This window comes from Giraffa tippelskirchi, chromosome 5 (genome assembly GCF_054371585.1).
Source record: "Giraffa tippelskirchi isolate mGirTip1 chromosome 5, T2T-mGirTip1v1.2.pri, whole genome shotgun sequence".
Classification (NCBI taxonomy): domain Eukaryota; kingdom Metazoa; phylum Chordata; class Mammalia; order Artiodactyla; family Giraffidae; genus Giraffa; species Giraffa tippelskirchi.
In genome coordinates this window covers 150895753-150914330 of record NC_137279.1, presented here as the reverse complement: position 1 = coordinate 150914330, position 18578 = coordinate 150895753, and the positions used below count along the sequence as shown (strand labels likewise).

The window sequence follows — 18578 nt, the reverse complement described above, 5'->3', positions numbered from 1 at the left end:
GCTCTCCAGATCCACGGTTCCATATGTGAGGATTCAACCAATCATGGATTCTGTAGCACATATTGTATATGTGTGTGTGTGTATAGATCTCACATCTTTATCCATTCATCTGCTTATAACACTGGTTTTTCTATGTCTTGTCTACAGGGAACATGGGGGTGCAAACACATCTTCAAGATAGTGTTTTTATTTCCTTTGTATATATACCCAGAAATGGGATTACTCTATCATATGGTAGTTCTATTTTTAATATCTTGAGGCTCCTCCATGCTGGTTTTCATGATGACTCTGCCAATTTACATTCCCACCAACAAGGTACACAGTTTCCCTTTTCTCTACATCTTTGCCATCATTTGTTGTGTCTTGTCTTTTTAATGATAACAAGTGTGAGTTCTTATCTCATTGTGGTTTGGATTTGCATTTCCCTGATGACTGGTAATGACAAGCTTCGGTTCATGTACCTGTTGGCCATCTGTATGTTTTCTTTGGAAAAGTGTATATTCAAATATTTTGCCAATTTTTTAATTAAATTTTTTACTATTGAGTTGCATGAGTTTCATGTATATTTTGGATATTAACCCCATTTCAGATAAAGGTTTGCAGGTATTTTCTCCCATTCTGTATGTTTTATTTCTGCTAATCACTTCTTTTGCTCTGCACAAACTTTTTGGTTTCATGTAGTCCTACTTGTTTATTTTTGCTTTTGTTGCCTGTGCTTTTGGTGTCATACACAAAAAATCTTTGCCAATACCAATGTCAAGGAGCTTTTCCCCTATCTTTTCTTCTAGAAATTCTACAGTTTCAGGTCTTATATTTAAGGCACTAATTCATTTTGAGTTATTTCTGTGATTGGTATAAGATAGGAGTACAATTTCATTCTTCCACTTGCAGTTATCCAGTTTTCCCAACACCATTTATTGAAGAGCCTATCCTTTCCACATTGCATCTTTTTGGCTCCCTTGTCAAATATTAATTGACCATACATGCTGCTGCTGCTGCTAAGTCACTTCAGTCATGTCCGACTCTGTGAGACCCCATAGATGGCAGCCCACCAGGCTCCACTGTCCCTGGGATTCTCCAGGCAAGAACACTAGAGTGGGTTGCCATTTCCTTCTCCAGTGCATGAAAGTGAAAAGTGAAAGTGAAGTCGCTCAGTCGTGTCCAACTCTTCGCAACCCCATGGACTGCAGCCTACCAGGCTCCTCCGTCCATGGGATTTTCCAAGCAAGAGTACTGGAGTGGGTTGCCACTGCCTTTTCCGTGACCATACATGAGTGGGTTCATTTCTGGGCTCTCAATTCTATTCCATTCATCTACATATCTATTTTTATGCCACTACCATACTTTTTTCTATTTTGACCTACACTGATTTTTTAATTCCACAAGTAGACATTTTGTTTTTGTTTTATTCTCTCTGTGTCTTTTTTTCTCCCTATCTTTTTTCTTCATTCTCTTCTTCCTTCCTCCCTTTCTCCCTCTCTCTTTTCCCTTTTTGCCTTCCTTCCTTCCCTCCCTCTTTCCTTCCCTCCTTTCTCCCTTCCTTCCTTCTCACCTCACTCAAGACTGAGAAAGTCATATATTCACCACTGATTCTTTTTGAAGAACCCAGATTTTTTCCTTCCCTTACTGAGGTATCACCCATAGGAGAACACAGCTGTGTACAGAGTGGTCTTTCAACCAGTCTCCAACCTCTGTTCATACTCCAAACAGTCTTTTATCTTCCACTGGCAAAAAAAACAAAACAAAAAGCAACCCTAGTCTTCAGCCACCAGAGACCAACAGATACCACCAGAGCAGAAGCTAAATACAGACCCACTCAATGCTGGGTAGTAACATTTTCTTGTTATTCTGGAATTTGAGAAATTCTAGTATTTTTCAGCCAGGGCTCAGCTACGTATTAAAGGAGTGTGTGTGTATGTGTGTGTGTGTGTGTGTGTGTGTGTAATTCATTGCACTAAAAAGTTTTCCCTTGAATATTTAATCTACCATGCTGAAAATAGGAATTGATAGGAATCTCATGTCCTTATGCTCAGTGTTGAAATAGACCATATCATATAATAGGTGTTCAATAAACATATTTTAAATGCATATAGATGTTGTAGACTTAGAGAATTCCCTCCACAATCCTAATATCCTCATGCTTTCAAGCATATATTTGAAACTAGTTTGAGTACACAGTCTTTGAATTTGGAGTATCTTTAGATACTACAAATATATTATCCCTCTTTAGCCTTTATCTGGCTATCTCGTGCTGGCTCTTAGGTGATACACATTTTTTAATTATCTCTTCCAGATATACTTTCATGAGTCAACCTCATCACTATCGTCAATGTAAATTCGAGTAGACTTCTACCAGTGTGTTTTCATTACATCTGATATTTACCTTAGTATAGTTTTTTCACATGGTATTTAATATCTAAATATTACACTATAAGCTGATCTACTGAGCTCAATTACTGTGTCTTATTCATTTTATGTCCCTTGCACTTAGCATATTGTTCAGTTTTGTGGCAGATAGCAATGAATGGTTTTACATAAATTAATGAATAACACTTTTTAGAATGTGCATTTTTGGTCTCAAACGTGTTTTATTTTCAACAGTTAGGCCTTTCTCTTTTGTATCAGCTCCCTTACAAACACCTAACAATTCCTTTTTGGAGTCAGTAATTTAAATTACATAGTCTTCTTAAACCAGTTTCTGTTAGAGTCAATTTGCTTCCTTCAGTCCAAGAAAAAGAACACTTTAGTACTCAAATATTTTCAGACTCAAAACAATTTTTTAAAATGGGAAATATCATTAGTAAATTAAAGGCAGAATAACCATAATCATTAAGAGTCTTACTTTAATTAACTATTAATTATAATTGCTGTTTTATACTATATTGAAGAATTTATGATAATTCTTTACCTCATTTTCATTCAAAGTTTGAATATTCAAATAATCTTTAAGATGCCTTAATTTCTTTGCCACCTTATAGACATCATGATCATATTCTGGTGTTCACTGCTTTGTTTATTAAATTTAGATTTCATTGAGACTGTTTGTCCATCTGAAACTTCCAAACCAGTGATGTACAAGTTAAGGTGGAAATTAGCGCTTTTCTCATTTTCACTTTACTTATCTAAGTATACTTTCAAATATATTTATTCAACATACAGTATGTGTAGGGCACTATGTCAGTCACTTTGTTATATACAAAGGTGAAATAAATTGACACCAAGATGAATCAGACGTGACTCCTGCCTTCAGAGACCTCATCATCTAGAAAAGTAAGGAATAGATTATTATGCAAGTATATATATATTTCTGTATTAACATGTAAATATTAGTAAAGGCTAATGGTTATCAAGCTCTTACTATGTACCAAATGTAGTTTTACATTTTTACAAGTAATTCATTTTACAAATCCAAGGTTATTGATTATAAGACACAGCATTACCATTATTATAGTACTACGAAGGGAAAAAACACTGCTTTAAAAATATAACAATCTAGATTGGGAGATGAATCTCAAATATCAAAGATGTTAATATGTGAAAAAGTGCAAGACTTAAAATTAATGACAGGCATTAGAGGTAAAGAACCTGCCTGCCAATGCAGGAGACATAAGAGATGCACATTCGATCCCTGTTTAAGGAAGATCACCTGGAGGAGGGCATTGCAACCAACTCCAGTATTATTGCCTGGAGAATCCCATGGACAGAGGAACCTGGCATGCTACAGTCCAAAGGGTCACGAAGAGTTGGGCATGACTGAAGTGATTTAGCATGCACACACACACAAAGTAACTTATTTAATTCTCTCAACAATCCTTCAAGTAAGGTAATGTTATTATCCCCATTTTACAGATGAGGAAATTGATAGAATTCAGAGATGTCAGGTAACTTTCCCAAGATCATACAGCTAGTAAGTAGATAAGTGGGGACTGAATCCACATCAGTCTGATTCCAATGCCATGATCTTAACCACTGTACCATAACTATCTTGGATCTCTTATGTAATAGGGTATTCAGAAATTCCCAAACCTTTTCTTCCTGATGTGGCTTCATTTAAAATTGAAGAATGTAGCCTCTATTAATTCTTGAGATAAGCTGAGAATTTAGTTGAGAAAATAAGATTTGAATTTACAGATTGAAAAAAAAAGAATGTTTTGAAAATAATTAATCTGAATTTTGCATAAAATGGTTATAATATACTAAGGAGTAACTAATACATCTTACCAGTATCAGCCAAGGTTGATAGGGTTGATTTAAAAATATATATCTATGCAGCTATAACTAACCACGTTGCATGTAGTACAATGGTCTTAATAGAATGATAGAGACTGGACAAAAATTTAAGTTAACTTTGGCCATGAGTGTAGACATTTTTTCCCCTATATTTTAAGGGAAAATTAGTAGTTAGTGGAAATTGTCCATTGAAGTTCTCTTTTATAGATTTTATAAAAGTAAGTAGCAACATTTCTATGGAGAATATTGAAATTCTAGCACTACATGAGGTATTGCAAATGAGCTTTGTAAGGAGCCAAAAATGACAAACATATTTATCCTAAATAATAATGAACACAGTCTATTTTTAAAAAAACTGAGTTAAATAACAACCATGTACTATATAAATTATGGATTATGTGTGAGAACAAGCAATAGTTAAATATACTGTTTGCCAATTGCATAGTCATGGATACCAGAGACTTCAATTGTGGACATTCAGCAAAACAGAATTAGAAATGTTAAACAGAAAAGATCTCATTAAGATAATTCTTTCAGAAATGAATAAGAAATTTCAGTCCCAGCTGTTCAAATCTTGAGTAGTCAAGGTGAGATGGACATAGCAAAAAAAATCTAACTCCATTATTTCCAGAAACATGATACTGGAAACACCTACATAAAAAATAACCATATCATTATTATTTATTGGGTTTCCCTGGTGGCTCAAATGATAAAGAATCTACCTGCAATGCGGGAGATCAGATTCAGTCCCTGGGTAAGGAATATCCCTTGGAGAAGTGACTGGCTACCCATTCCAGTATTCTTGCCTGGGAAATCCCTGGCAAGTTGCGGTCCACGGGATTGCAGAGTCAGGCATGACTGAGCGACTAACTTGGAACTTGAGAACTAACTAACTAACTAACAAGTGACTAATTTGGAACTAACTTATTAAAAACGACGATCTTTATCTTCATCCCAGACCCATCACATCAGTATTTCGTTGGGCAAAGCCCAAGGACCCACATTTTAACAAGTGCCTCCACCCACCAGTGATTGAAACCATGCTGGATTTGAGAACCATTGCATCACTACTTGACTCGTCCCCATCTAGTACTTTTGGATTAGTGGCAGAATTGAACCAACTACTAGTGGTCATTTTTCATTAAATATCAGAGATTAAATGTTTCATTTGCTAGATATTTATAAAGCAGTGTGGGGTACACAAAATAAATGTGAATACATGTATTCAACTGTATTGCATTTCTTGCATGTCTGACAAACAGCTGTTGACATGATTAAATGGAAGTGATTTGTGGTTGTGGTGGAAGAGAATTGAGGTAATCCTGGTAGCTGTGGGAATAAAAAGGAAGTGGCTACTCGAGAAATTATTTCAAAGAAAAAAAAATCGATTGGTTCACTGGCAAATTAAACATTCATGTTAAACCGAAGGGGGAAATGTTGAATACCTTGGGTGGTGAATCTAGGTAGCAGAGAATAGAGAGGGACTAATATGGGGATGGAATGTGAAAAAATTCTGAAAAGATTCCAGAGGATTCTCTGGAAGGGTGTGGAAGAAAGTACGACTTTTATATTGGTCCTTTTGCTACCACATTGGTAAAGATGGTGAATTGAATGTTGCTTCTAAGTTTATATATAAATGTATTTAACCAAATTAAGATCTCATTAATTATTTTTTTTTTCACAGCAATTGTTCAACTGTCAAGCTCTAAAAAAGCTAAGTATTCCTGACAATGACCTTTCAAATCTGCCAACCACTATCGCTAGTTTAGTAAACCTTAAAGAACTCGACATCAGTAAAAATGGTAAGATTTTCAGTTCATCTCTAAATAACTTGAATTTTTAACTGAAAATATGCTTTAATGTTTTCTCTTAGAAAATGATATAACACCTTTTCCTTGATTTTGTTACAACTCTAACTTAATGTTTGTTGAAAAGCTAAATCCTGAATTATAAAACTGAAGACAGAAAACTTCTCTCTCCTCCTCTTATTAATGTCCTTGACTCACTCAGGCCTTATTTCTCCTTGCATTCAGATACATGATATAACCTTTCTGAGATGATTTTAGTGACTTTACATTGTATATTTTCCTCATTCTTTTGAGTAAAACTTTTTCCAACGTGTTTCAGATATCACCTGCTCAACAAGGCCTACCCATTCACCCTTTTTGGAATTGGAACACCCAATCTCCCTGTTTCTGCTCCTTTTTCTCCCATAGCAGTGACCATCTTCTCAATACATATAATTTACTTATTTTTTATGGTTTTGTCTCCCCTCTCTTGCCCCAAAATATAAACTACATTATGTGACAGGAGGGCTATTACTCTGTTTTGGTCACTGACATATCTCAGATGTTTAGACCAATACCTGGTGAATAATAAGTGCTCAGTAGTATTTGTTATAATTTTGACCAAACATTATATCTGGTGATTTTGCTGATATTCGTGTTGATGTTTTCTTCTTAACGTTTTTGGGAGTCTCCTGTGTTCTCATATGTTCATTAAATCCTCATTTTCTTCCAAATGAACATGGCCCTCCATTTTATTAGAATAAAGCAAGGATCAGTCAAAAAAGGTTATGTCTAAGCATTATGAGGATATAAAACAGGACTCCTCTGTCATTAAGCTAGTTGATTAAACTTTGTGTGTGTATGTATATATTGCTTTGTTAACTTAAGGCATTATTATTGGGGCCAAAGAAATAGACATGAAAAAAACAGATCCTTGCCTTCATGAAACTTACATTTTAGAACATGCATTAGATATTAAATAAATAATTAAAAGGAAAGAGATACCCATTTGAATGCAGAGTTCCAAAGAATAGCAAGGAGAGATAAGAAAGCGTTCCTCAGTGATGAAAGCAAAGAAATAGAGGAAGACAATAGAATGGGAAAGACTAGAGATCTCTTCAAGAAAATTAGAGATGCCAAGGGAATATTTCATGCAAAGATGGGCAAAATAAAGGACAGAAATGGTATGGACCTAACAGAGGCAGAAGATATTAAGAAGAGGTGGCAAGAATACACAGAAAAACTATACAAAAAAGATCTTCACGATCCAGATAACCATGATGGTGTGATCCCTAACCTAGAGCCAGACATGCTGGAATGTGAAGTCAAGTGGGCCTTAGGAAGCATCACTATGAACAAAGCTAGTGGAGGTGATGGAATTCCAGTTGAGCTATTTTAAATCCTAAAAGATGATGCTGTGAAAGTGCTGCACTCAATATGCCAGCAAATTTGGAATACTCAGCTGTGGCCATCTAGTCAAGGCTATGGTTTTTCCAGTAGTCACATATGGATGTGAGAGTTGGACTATAAAGAAAGCTGAGTGCTGAAAAATTGATGCTTTTGAACTGTGTTGTTGGAGAAGATTCTTGAGAGTCCCTTGGACTGCAAGGAGATCCAACCAGTCCATCCTAAAGGAAGTCAGTCCTGAATATTCATTGGAAGGACTGACACTAAAGCTGAAACTCCAATACTTTGGCCACCTTATGTGAAAAGCTGACTCATTGGAAATGACTGTGATGCTGGGAAAGACTGAAGGCGGTAGGAGATGGGGACGATAGAGGATGAGATGGTTGGATGGCATCCCCAACTCAATTGGCCTGAGTTTGCGTAAACACCAGGAGTTGGTGATGGACACGGACACCCGGTGTGCTGCAGTCCATGGGGTCACAAAGAGTTGGACATGACTGAGCAACTAAACTGAACTGAACTGAAATAATTATCAGTGATTAAGTAAAAATTGAGTTAAAGATACATTGGAAGTGAAGGACATGCATACTAGTAGGACATAATCCAGTCAGTGTAGTTAGATAAAGTTACCCTAAGAAATAATAACTAAATACAGCCATGACAAATAAGAGTTGTTATTCAGCAGGTATAAAGTTTCATTTGTGCTGGGTGAATAAATTCTAGAGATTCACCATCCAACATCATGCCCATAGTTAAAATTACAGTATGGTGCACTTCAGAGTAACTGGTGTTATCCCGATGTCCTTCCTGATTTGATTTTCTTAATAGTCTTTATGAGTAACTGACATAGTGTATTTTAACTTGTTTATGTATTGTCTGTGCTCTGCTTAGTCATTCAGTCATGTCCGATTCTTTACCACCCCATGGACTATAGCCTGCTATGCTCCTTTGTCCATGGGGATCTTCCAGGCAAGAATGCTGGAGTGGGTTGGTTGCCATGCCCTCCTCCAGGGGATCTTCCAAACCCAGGGATTGAACCCAGTTCTCCTGCATTGCAGGTGGATTCTTTACTGTCTGAGCCACAGGGAAGCTCAAGAATGCTGGAGTGGGTAGCCTATCCCTTCTGTAGCAGATCTTCCTCACCAAGGAATTGAACCAGGGTCTCTTGCATTGCAGGCAGACTCTTTACCAGTTGAGCTACCAGGGAAGCCCTATATATTTTTTAGATTCCCCTAACTAAAAAGTTCAGTGATGTTCTAACTTTTTATCATTGTCTTGTTCACTGATACATCTCTATTGCATAAAACAATGTATGGCACATTGTAGGAGTTCAGTACAATTTACTGGATGAATTCATGAATGAATGGTCCTTCTGGACATGGAACACTTGTTAAAATATACGAGTTTAAGTAACTAACAGTCTTCAAGACTATGAGAGTCATAGAAAAGTTTACATTCTCACTGGGGAGAGAAGACTAACCTAACAGAAGACTAACTAACAGTCCATAGGGTCACAAAGAGTCAGACACGACTGAGGTGAAATCGCTTCAGTTATGTCCAACTCTTTGCGACCCTATGGACTATAGCCCCGCCAAACTCCTCTGTCCCTGGGATTCTCCAGGCAAGAATACTGGAGTGGATTTCCATACCTCTTTCAGGGTATCTTCCCAACCCAGAAATCCAGCTCACCTCTCCTGCACCGCAGGAAGATTCTTTACTGCTGAAGGCCACCTGGGAATCCCTAACTAATGGCACAAGTTACAGTTGTAAATTCTTAGAGAATAAGATTAATAGAGACTGATTTATGATTAGGGAAGAGTTAAGATAAAGAATATAGCTTGAGGAATTCCTTGAAGCACAGTAACATCTGAATAAAGGAGAGCATTTCATTTGAAGGAAACAATGGAGTACAAATGAAGGACACACATATTTCTATACCAACTTGACTTACCACTTAGAGGGTTTTCAGGAAGACAGTCCTAAAAGGATCATTTGCCAACTTAGTGAACAGCAATTAGATTTAGGCCAATTGAAAGATGATGTGAGGTCTACCTTTATTCTTTTAAAAATAGACTTACAGGCCACATATTTTTATGGGTTGATATTTCTGTACTTTATTAACAATACTGTTTATATGTTTATATACATTCACACATGAAATTCTGTTTTCAAATTACCATTTCTGAGAAATATCTTATAACCAAACATAACAATCCCTTGGTCTTCAGGCAGGTCAGATTTAACTAGATAGTTCAAATAAATAAAAATCTATCTTATTCTTAAAGAGAATCAGAAGAAAATTCATCACCAAATACAGACACGAAACTTCTAAGAAATACGACATTTTTATGAGCGCTGTAATCATCTCCTACCAGTTTTCTTGCATCACAAAATTTTTGTTGCCAGGATGTAAACTGCAAGTTATGGTTCTACTAAGAAATAAGTCTGTGAACATAATTAGAAGTCCTAGTAAGTAGAATTTAGGAACTTTTAGCTGTGCTTATGATGGTTATATTGTGGAAATATTTATGCAAAAAGCCAAGCAAAGCATGGAAAATCATTCTGCAAGGTTAGTATAGTACAAAAGGTTTGATGAGCATGATGATATATCAGCTAGAAGTGACACAAATATTTGAAGATTTCAACACATCAATCCTTTCACAAAGTTATACCTAAAAAGCTGTCATTGAATTTCGTGGTAGAGACCTAGACTGTTACTTAAGGAGCATAATATATCCTTTGGGAATGGGGCCCCGGCCCGGCCTAGGCCCTCTCGGCCGCCGTCCCCAGCTCCCAGCCCCCGGCCCGGCCTAGCTCCTCTCGGCCACGCTTCTGCGCCGAGCCGTCGCGGCCACCTCGCTTCTGCGCCAAGCCGTCGCAGCTGCTGGAAAAAAGAGCAGATAACAGAAAATAAGTGCAGTGTCAGCATCACAGTTTGACAAGGTTGGAATTGTCCTGTTGGAAAAGAGTCAAGACGTGAGAGAATATAATCAGTATTGGTATTAAGGGACTGAAAATGAATGTGTATTTTGAGCCAAGGACTCATTCAAGTGCTAGTCGATCTTGACAAATACTTGCCTTAATTGTGTTGGAATTTGATGAGTGACCCCTTATGAGGAAATTAATTCACTTGGAGGTGGAGGTGAAATCTGATCCTGGTTGTTCCTGTGCCTCCAATCTTTACTTTTTGGGTCTAATTCTTCCACTTCTTATCCAAATGCACTCTTTTTTTTCCCACAATTTAAAAATATTATTTTATATTAAAACCTTTAGATAAGTGAACTGTTGTGCAGAGGAATGGGTCTAGAAATTTTGTGTGAATAACTATCACTACCTCTCTAACCGTACTGCCAACCAACCCATCTACCTTCCATTGCATTCCCAGGTAATGCCAAACTGTCACTTTCAAATGCATCAGGCTGGTTACTGTGACAAAAGAAATGATACTATTTCTCTACGCAAAATATTCCTTCCTCTCACTGTTGTCCCCATCAACCAGAGTCCTTTTCACATTTAAAAAGGCATTTCTGATGTCATTTATTCTGAGAAACATTCCTGATATCCTGTAGACAAAGAGAATTAGTTGCTCCTTTCTCTGTTATATGTTTATACATCTTAAGTGTTTTTGCTATGAACATATCTCACTTTGTATTTTGATTTCTGTTTATACTTATGTATCGAGTAGATTGTAAAACTCTTGAAATCAGGGACTATCTCGTTCATGGCTCTATTTGGAACAACTAACCCAACACCCATAAATGGCAGGTGCTCCATAAATGTTTGGAAGATAAATAAACTTTATACTTTAGCATTCTTTAAAATATATAACATGTATTTATATTATATTACATGAGGGGCCCTACAAAGGATAACATCCCCACCTATTATACTGGGATGTGTTAAATATTGCAACTGAGTGCTAAAAAATAGGAATGATACTGCAATAAATGATGAGTAACCCCTAAAATCAGCTCCAACCTGCCATATAGTAATATATTTGATAGTCTTGTTCATAGGATAATGACTACTTCACATTAATCTTTGACCTCTCCCTTGAGCTTCAGACTGGTTTAGCCAACTACAGACTGGACATAGCTAAGATATGTTCCACAAGCACCTCCAAAAATAATGTGTTTAAAACCAAACTAAGCATCCACACCAGTCTGTTTTTCCTCCATTATATCCAGTTCTCTGTTAATGTTACTATTATCCACACAGGCGTACAGTGCAAAAATCCATCCTTTTCTTAACTCCAATATACATTGAATCACCAAATCCTGCCCATTTTACATCCCAGTGAAAAAGTCACTCAGTCATGTCCAACTCTTTGTGACCCCATGGACTAGTCCATGGAATTCTCCAGGCCAGAATACTGGAGTAGGTAGCCTACCCCTTCTCTAGCGAATCTTCCCGACCCAGGAATCAAACCGGGGTCTCCTGCATTGCAGGTGGATTCCTTACCAATTGAGCTAACAGGGAAACCCCACACAGGCATACAATGCAAAAATCTACCCTTTCTTTAACTCCAATATACGTTAAATCACCAAATCCTGCCCATTTTACATCTTAAATGTATGTCAAATCTGTTTCTTTCTCACAGTTCCCACTGTTACCATCTTAACTTTGTGACTTGTCTGTTTCCAAGACCACTCGGTATAGTCTCTTAATTGCCCCCCTCCTCATTATCTTGATGAAGGTGCAAGAGAGAGTGAAAAAACTGGCTTGAAACTCAGTATTCAAAAACTAAGATCATGGCTTCCAGTCCCATTGTTAGTTGCTCAGTCATATCCCACTCTTTGTGACCCCATGGACTGGGGCCCACAGGGCTCTTCTGTCCATGGGATTTCCCTGACAAGAATACTGGAATGGGTTGCCATTTCCTTCTCCATGGGATCTTCCTGACCCAGGGGTCAAAGCCAGGTCTTCCACATTGCAGGCATATTCTTTACCACATGTGCCACAACGGAAGCTTCACTTCAGTTCAGTTCAGTTCAGTCGCTCAGTTATGTCCAACTCTTTGTGACCCCATGAACTGCAGCACGCCAGGCCTCCCTGTCCATCACCAACTCCTGGACTTTACTCAGACTCATGTCCATTGAGTTGGTGATGCCATCCAGCCATCTCATTCTCTGTCATCCCCTTCTCCTCCTGCCCCAAATCTTTCCCAGCATCAGGGTCTTTTCCAATGAGTCAACTCTTCGCATCAGGTGGCCAAAGTATTGGAGTTTCAGCTTCAACATCAGTCCTTCCAATGAACACCCAGGACTGATCTCCTTTAGCATGGGCTGGTTGGATCTCTTGCAGTCGAAGGGACTCTCAAGAGTCTTCTCCAACAACACAGTTCAAAAGCATCAATTCTTCAGCACTCAGCTTTCTTTATAGTCCAACTCTCACATCCGTACATGACTACTGGAAAAACCATAGCCTTGACTAGATGGACCTTTTTTGGCAAAGTAATGTCTCTGCTTTTTAATATGCTGTCTAGTTTGGTCATAACTTTCCTTCCAAGGAGTAAGCATCTTTTAATTTCATGGCTGCAATCACCATCTGCAGTGATTTTGGAGCCCAGAAAAATAAAGTCAGCCACTGTTTCCACTGTTTTCCCATCTATTTGCCATGAAGTGATGGGACCAGATGCCATGATCTTAGTTTTCTGAATGTTGAGCTTTAAGCCAACTTTTTTACTCTCCTCTTTCACTTTCATCAAGAGACTCTTTAGTTCTTCTTCGCTTTCTGCCGTCAGAGTGGTGTCATTTGCATATCTGAGGTTATTGATATTTCTCCCAGAAATCTTGATTCCAGCTTGTGCTTCATCCAGCCAAGCGTTTCTCATGATGTACTCTGCATATAAGTTAAATAAGCAGGGTGACAATATATAGTCTTGATGTACTCCTTTGTCTATTTGGAACCAGTCTGTTGTTCCCATGTCCAGTTCTAACTGTTGCTTCCTGACCTGCATACAGGTCTTACTTCATGGCAAATAGAAGGGGAAAAAGTAGAAGGTGTGACAGATTTTTTTTTTGTGGGCTCCAAAATCACTGCAGATGGTGACTGCAGTCATGAAATTAAAAGACACTTGCTCCTTGGAAAAAAGTCTATAACAAACTCAGACAGCATATTAAAAAGCAGAGACATCACTTTGCCAACAAAGGTCCACATAGTCAAAACTATGATTTTTCCAGTAGTCATGTATGGGTGTGAGAGTTGGACCATAAGGAAGACTGAGCTTCAAAGAATTGATTCTTTTGAATTGTAATGCTGGCGAAGACTCTTGAGAGTCCCTTCAACTGCAAGATCAAACCAGTCAATCCTAAAGGAAATCAATGTTGAATTGAAAGGATTAATGCTGAAGCTGAACCTCCAGTACTTTGCCCACCTGATGCAAAGAGCCAGCTCATTGGAAAAGACCCTGATGCTGCGTAAGACTGAAGGCAAAAGGAGAAGGGGACAATAGAGGATGAAATGGTCATGTCTGACTCAATAGACATGAATTTGAGCAGACTCCAGGAGATAGTGGAGAGCAGTGGAGCTTTGCTTGCTGCAGTCCATGGGGTCGCAAAGAGTTGAACACAACTTAGTGACTGAACAACAGCCACCCCATTGTTGCCACCAGCATCTCCAAACCTGTCCTTCGTTAAGTAGCTTCATCACTTTCTAAGTTGCAAATATGACTAGGTTACTCTCCTACTTAAGATACTTCAGTTGACCTAGGATAGAGTGTAGGCTCCCTAACAGCATTAAAGTGAAATGAAAGTGTCAGTCACTCAGTCGTGTCTGACTCTTTGGGATCCCATGGGCTGTAGCCCACCAGTCTCCTCTGTCCGTGGGATTCTCCAGGCAACAATACTGGAGTGGATTGCCATTCCCTTTTCCAGGGGATCTTCCTGACCCAGGGAACCCAGGTCTTCTGCATTGCAGGCGAATGCTTTACCATCTTAGCCAACAGGGAAGTCCAACAACATTAAAAGTCCCTACAATTGACTACCTACATTTCCATTCCATCTGCTCATCTCACCAAAGATGATTTGTATTTTTTTAACTTCATGGTTTAGATGTTGAAGAGCTGCTTCAAATGTTTAATGCTGTTGCACTATCTCTGTGACTCTATCTGTATAATTTCCTCTGCCTAAATTATCTTTCACACCTCTTTTCACCTGTTTCAATCTTACTTATTCAAAATTCAATTTAGTATTAAAAACTGTTGACAGTTATATTAAAATATTTATGTAGCTTTTAATTTTTTAGTGATTAAATGTTTTAAGCATGAAGGAAATAGTATGGATAACAGTTTGCCCATCAAGAAAGTGTTAGCATTTATTAAAAATATAACAATATAGCATTTTTTAATGAATAAAACATTACTGAAACTTATAACTTCTTATCTCCTTCCTTTTTCCTTCTTAGTGTATTTAAAATTTCAATGAAGTGCTAACACACTGTGTATGTTATTCTGCAAGTTTTCATTCTACATTATATTTCTGAAATTTATCCTTAATGATCAATGTGAATCTAATTGTACCAGCAGAGTACAAAAGTCCCTGCTACTCTATTTCCTTACTAATACTTGGAGTTATTCATGATATTTTAAATGTTGGACAATCAGATGGATATATAAGGATAGCTCAGTATTTTAATTTGTATTCCGTTAATCACCACTGAGGTTGGCATTTTTTCATTTCTTTTTATTAGCAAGCGTAGAGTATCTTTCTCTACAAGTTGACATTTTTGGTCCATTTTTAGTTTGGATCACTTGTCTGTTAGGTTTTAGGCGATTTGAAAGACTTATATACTGTGAACACTAATGCCTTGTTGGTTAAATGGGTTACAAATATCATCTCCCAGTTTGTGGTTTGTCCTTTTACTTTGCTTGGGGTGCCATTTGTCATAGAGAGTTGTCAATGGTAATGTACTAAAATTTACCATTGTTCTCTTTTGGGGCTGTATTTTTACAGTTAATCTAGGAAACCCTTTTGTATACTAATATTATAAACTATTTGTCTATATTTTCTTCCAAAATTATTAGTTTTTCTTTTCACATTTATGCCTTCAACTCATTTGCAACTTACCTTTTGTACTATGTATCATCAAAATCTATTTTGCCATATAAACAAATGATTAATATTCTACCACTTATTAAATAATCTCATTTTCTCACTAATTTATAGTTATAGTTATATCCTTTTTACATATAAAAGACAATTTTTTCCAAACTTTCCTTTTTGCTCCATCAGCTTACTTGCCTATTCTTACACAAATATCACATCGTTCTAATCATTCTAACTTAATGTTAAGTTTTAATATTTAATAATATTCTTTTTAAAGTATTATTATTAAATAATAAAAGTATTATTAAATACTTTTCTTTTTGTTTTTTTAAATTAATTAATTTATTTTAATTGGAGGCTAATAACCTTACAATATTGTAGTGGTTTTTGCCAAACATTGACATGAATAAGCCACTGGTGCACATGTGTTCCCCATCCAGAACCCCACCTCCGATCTCCCTCCCCATCTCATCCCCCAGGGTCATCCTAGTGCACCAGCTCTGAGCACCCTGTCTCGTGTATTGGGCGATCCACTTGATATATGATAATATACACATTTCAACGCTACTCTCTCAAATCATCCCACCCTTACCTTCTCCCACAGAGTCCAAAAGACCATTCTTTACATCTGTGTTTCTTTTGCTGTCTCGCATATAGGGTCATCATTATCGTCTTTCTAAATTCCATATAAACGTATTAGTATACTGTATTGGTGTTTTTCTTTCTGACTTACTTCACTCTGTATAATAGGCTCCAGTTTCATCCACCTCATTAGAACTGATTCAAATGCATTCTTTTTAATGGCTGAGTGATATTCCATTGTGTATAGGTACCACAGTGTTCTTATCCATTCGTCTGCCGATGGACATCTAGGTTGCTTCCATGTCCTGGCTATTGTAAGCAGTGCTGTGATGAATATTGAGGTACATATGTTTCTTTCAATTCTGGTTTCCTCGGTGTGTATGCCCAGCAGTGGGATTGCTGGGTCATATGGAAGTTCTATTTCCAGTTTTTTAAGGAATCTCCCTGCTGTTCTCCATAGTGGCTGTACTAGTTTGCATTCCCACCAACAGTGTAAGAGGGTTTTAAAGTGTGTCTCACTGTTCTTGGTACTCAATTCTTTATATAAATTTTAGGTTAACTTGTTGAAGTTCACAAACAATCTATTGGAATTTTTTAATTGGTTTGAATTTAAAGATTAATTTGAGATAACTGATATCTTTATAATAGTTAGTATTGTATTCAATGCACATTGTATTCACCTTTATTTAGATCTTATTTTGTCTTTCAATTAAGTTTTGTTATTTCTTTCAAAAAAGATCTGCACACTTTTCATTAGAGTTATCTCTAAGTAGCTGAGGTTGTTAGTTTTATAAACTGTATTCCTTTTATTTTATTTTTTTTGTGGCTTCACTATGCAGCATGAGGGATCTTAATTCCCCAACCAGGGATCAAACCCATGTCCCCTGCAGTGGAAGCACAGAGTCCTAACCAGTGGACCAGGGAACTCTTGTATTCCTTTTTAAAATTTTAAATGTTTCAATTGATGCTATGTATAAACACATTGCTCATTTTGATATCTAAATCTTACATTCAATCATGGTGCTGAATATATATTACCAGTAGACCCTTTTGAATTATTTGGGTATAAAATCATATCATCTGCATACAGCAATTGTATTTTTCTTTCTATTCTTACACCTTTATATCTTCGTGAGTTACTTTTTTATAAGATATAATTTTCTGAAAAATAATCTATTCCATCACCCAGATGTTCAATTTTATTGTAAAAGATTGTCCATAGGCTTCTTTAAGGTGTTTTATAAATCTCTACCATATCTGTGGCTGTTTCTTTGTATTCTTAACGTTGTTTAATCATTCCATCTATCTTGTACATTTTTATCTTCCATACTGCCAGAGATTTTTCTACTTTACTAATCTTTCTAGTAATACTGTTTTTACTTACTAGTCTCAATATTGTTTGGCTGGGTGGTTGTCTTTTTTGCCAATCATTAGTTTTTACTTTTCTATTTTATACTGCAGATTTTTCATTTTGCCCCTCCTACTTTTTTAGTTTATGTATTGGTTTTTAGTATTCCAATATACTTGCAGCTTTTTTAGTTATATTATTTTTATTGAAGCATGTTGCAGATTACATAATCTGGATAATTTCTCTTATTCATTAACTTTCACATAGTGGCCTAGGATATGATCAATGTTTAAAATATATTCATTGTTTGTGAGAAAAATACATATTCTCAGATCATTGAGTATAGTGTATCATCTAATAATACACTTTATTCTTCACTGTATTATAGGCTTTTCTAGGACAAATACAATATCTTAGCGATTTCTATATGCCTGGACATTGAGAGCACCCAATGTTTAGAACATTTACCTACTTGGAACATTGAACACATCTAATGAACTGGAATAAAATTAATTGGAAATGAGATTTTAACCTCTTGTGTTCAATAAAAATTCTATTCTTTTTTTATTTTTTTAATTTATTTGTTTTAGTTGGAGGCTAATTACTTTACAATATTGTAGTGGTTTTTGCCATACATTGACATGAATCAGCCATGGGTTTACATGTGTTCCCCATCCTGAACCCCTCTCCCTCCTCCCTCCCCATCCCATCCCTCTGGGTCATCCCATTGCACCAGTCCTGAGCATTTGTCTCATGCATCGAACCTGGACTGGCGTTCTGTTTCACATATGATAATATACATGTTTCAATGCTATTCTCTCAGATGGTCCCACGCTCACCTTCTCCCACAGAGTCCAAACCCTCTTGTGTTCAATAAAAATTCTATTCTTTTTTTTTTTTTTAAAAGTACTTTAACTTCTATATTCCTTGAGGAGAAAGAGAGAGAAATGTAAATAAATATTCATGCTGTGTATAAATCACTCTTCCTCTCGAAGGAAATTCCCCCAAAATTATATACAGCAATCCATGGGTAAATGCATTGACTTTCCATGCCAATGGATCTTTTATCTTTTCTTCCTCAGATCTTAATCCAACAGTAAAATTAAAATCCTAGTCCATCAGAGATAAATGCATTGTATGATAGCGTGGTGTTTCAATAGATAGTCTATGCCTGTTGGC

At 36.7% G+C, this 18578-nt stretch overlaps 1 protein-coding gene across 8 annotated transcripts in view; it reads left to right on the top strand.

Moving 5' to 3' along the window:
• The window catches only part of LRRC7 (leucine rich repeat containing 7), a 574473-nt gene that overhangs the window by 241544 nt on the left and 314351 nt on the right, over positions 1–18578 (top strand). For all 8 annotated transcript variants that reach the window (XR_014053757.1, XR_014053759.1, XR_014053758.1 and 5 more), the window contains one exon: positions 5915–6032. Coding sequence is in view for 5 of the 8 variants with exons in the window: in XM_081490660.1 (XP_081346786.1) it covers positions 5915–6032 (118 nt within the window). In the remaining 3 variants the exon portion in view is untranslated. The remainder of the gene's footprint in view (positions 1–5914; positions 6033–18578) is intronic.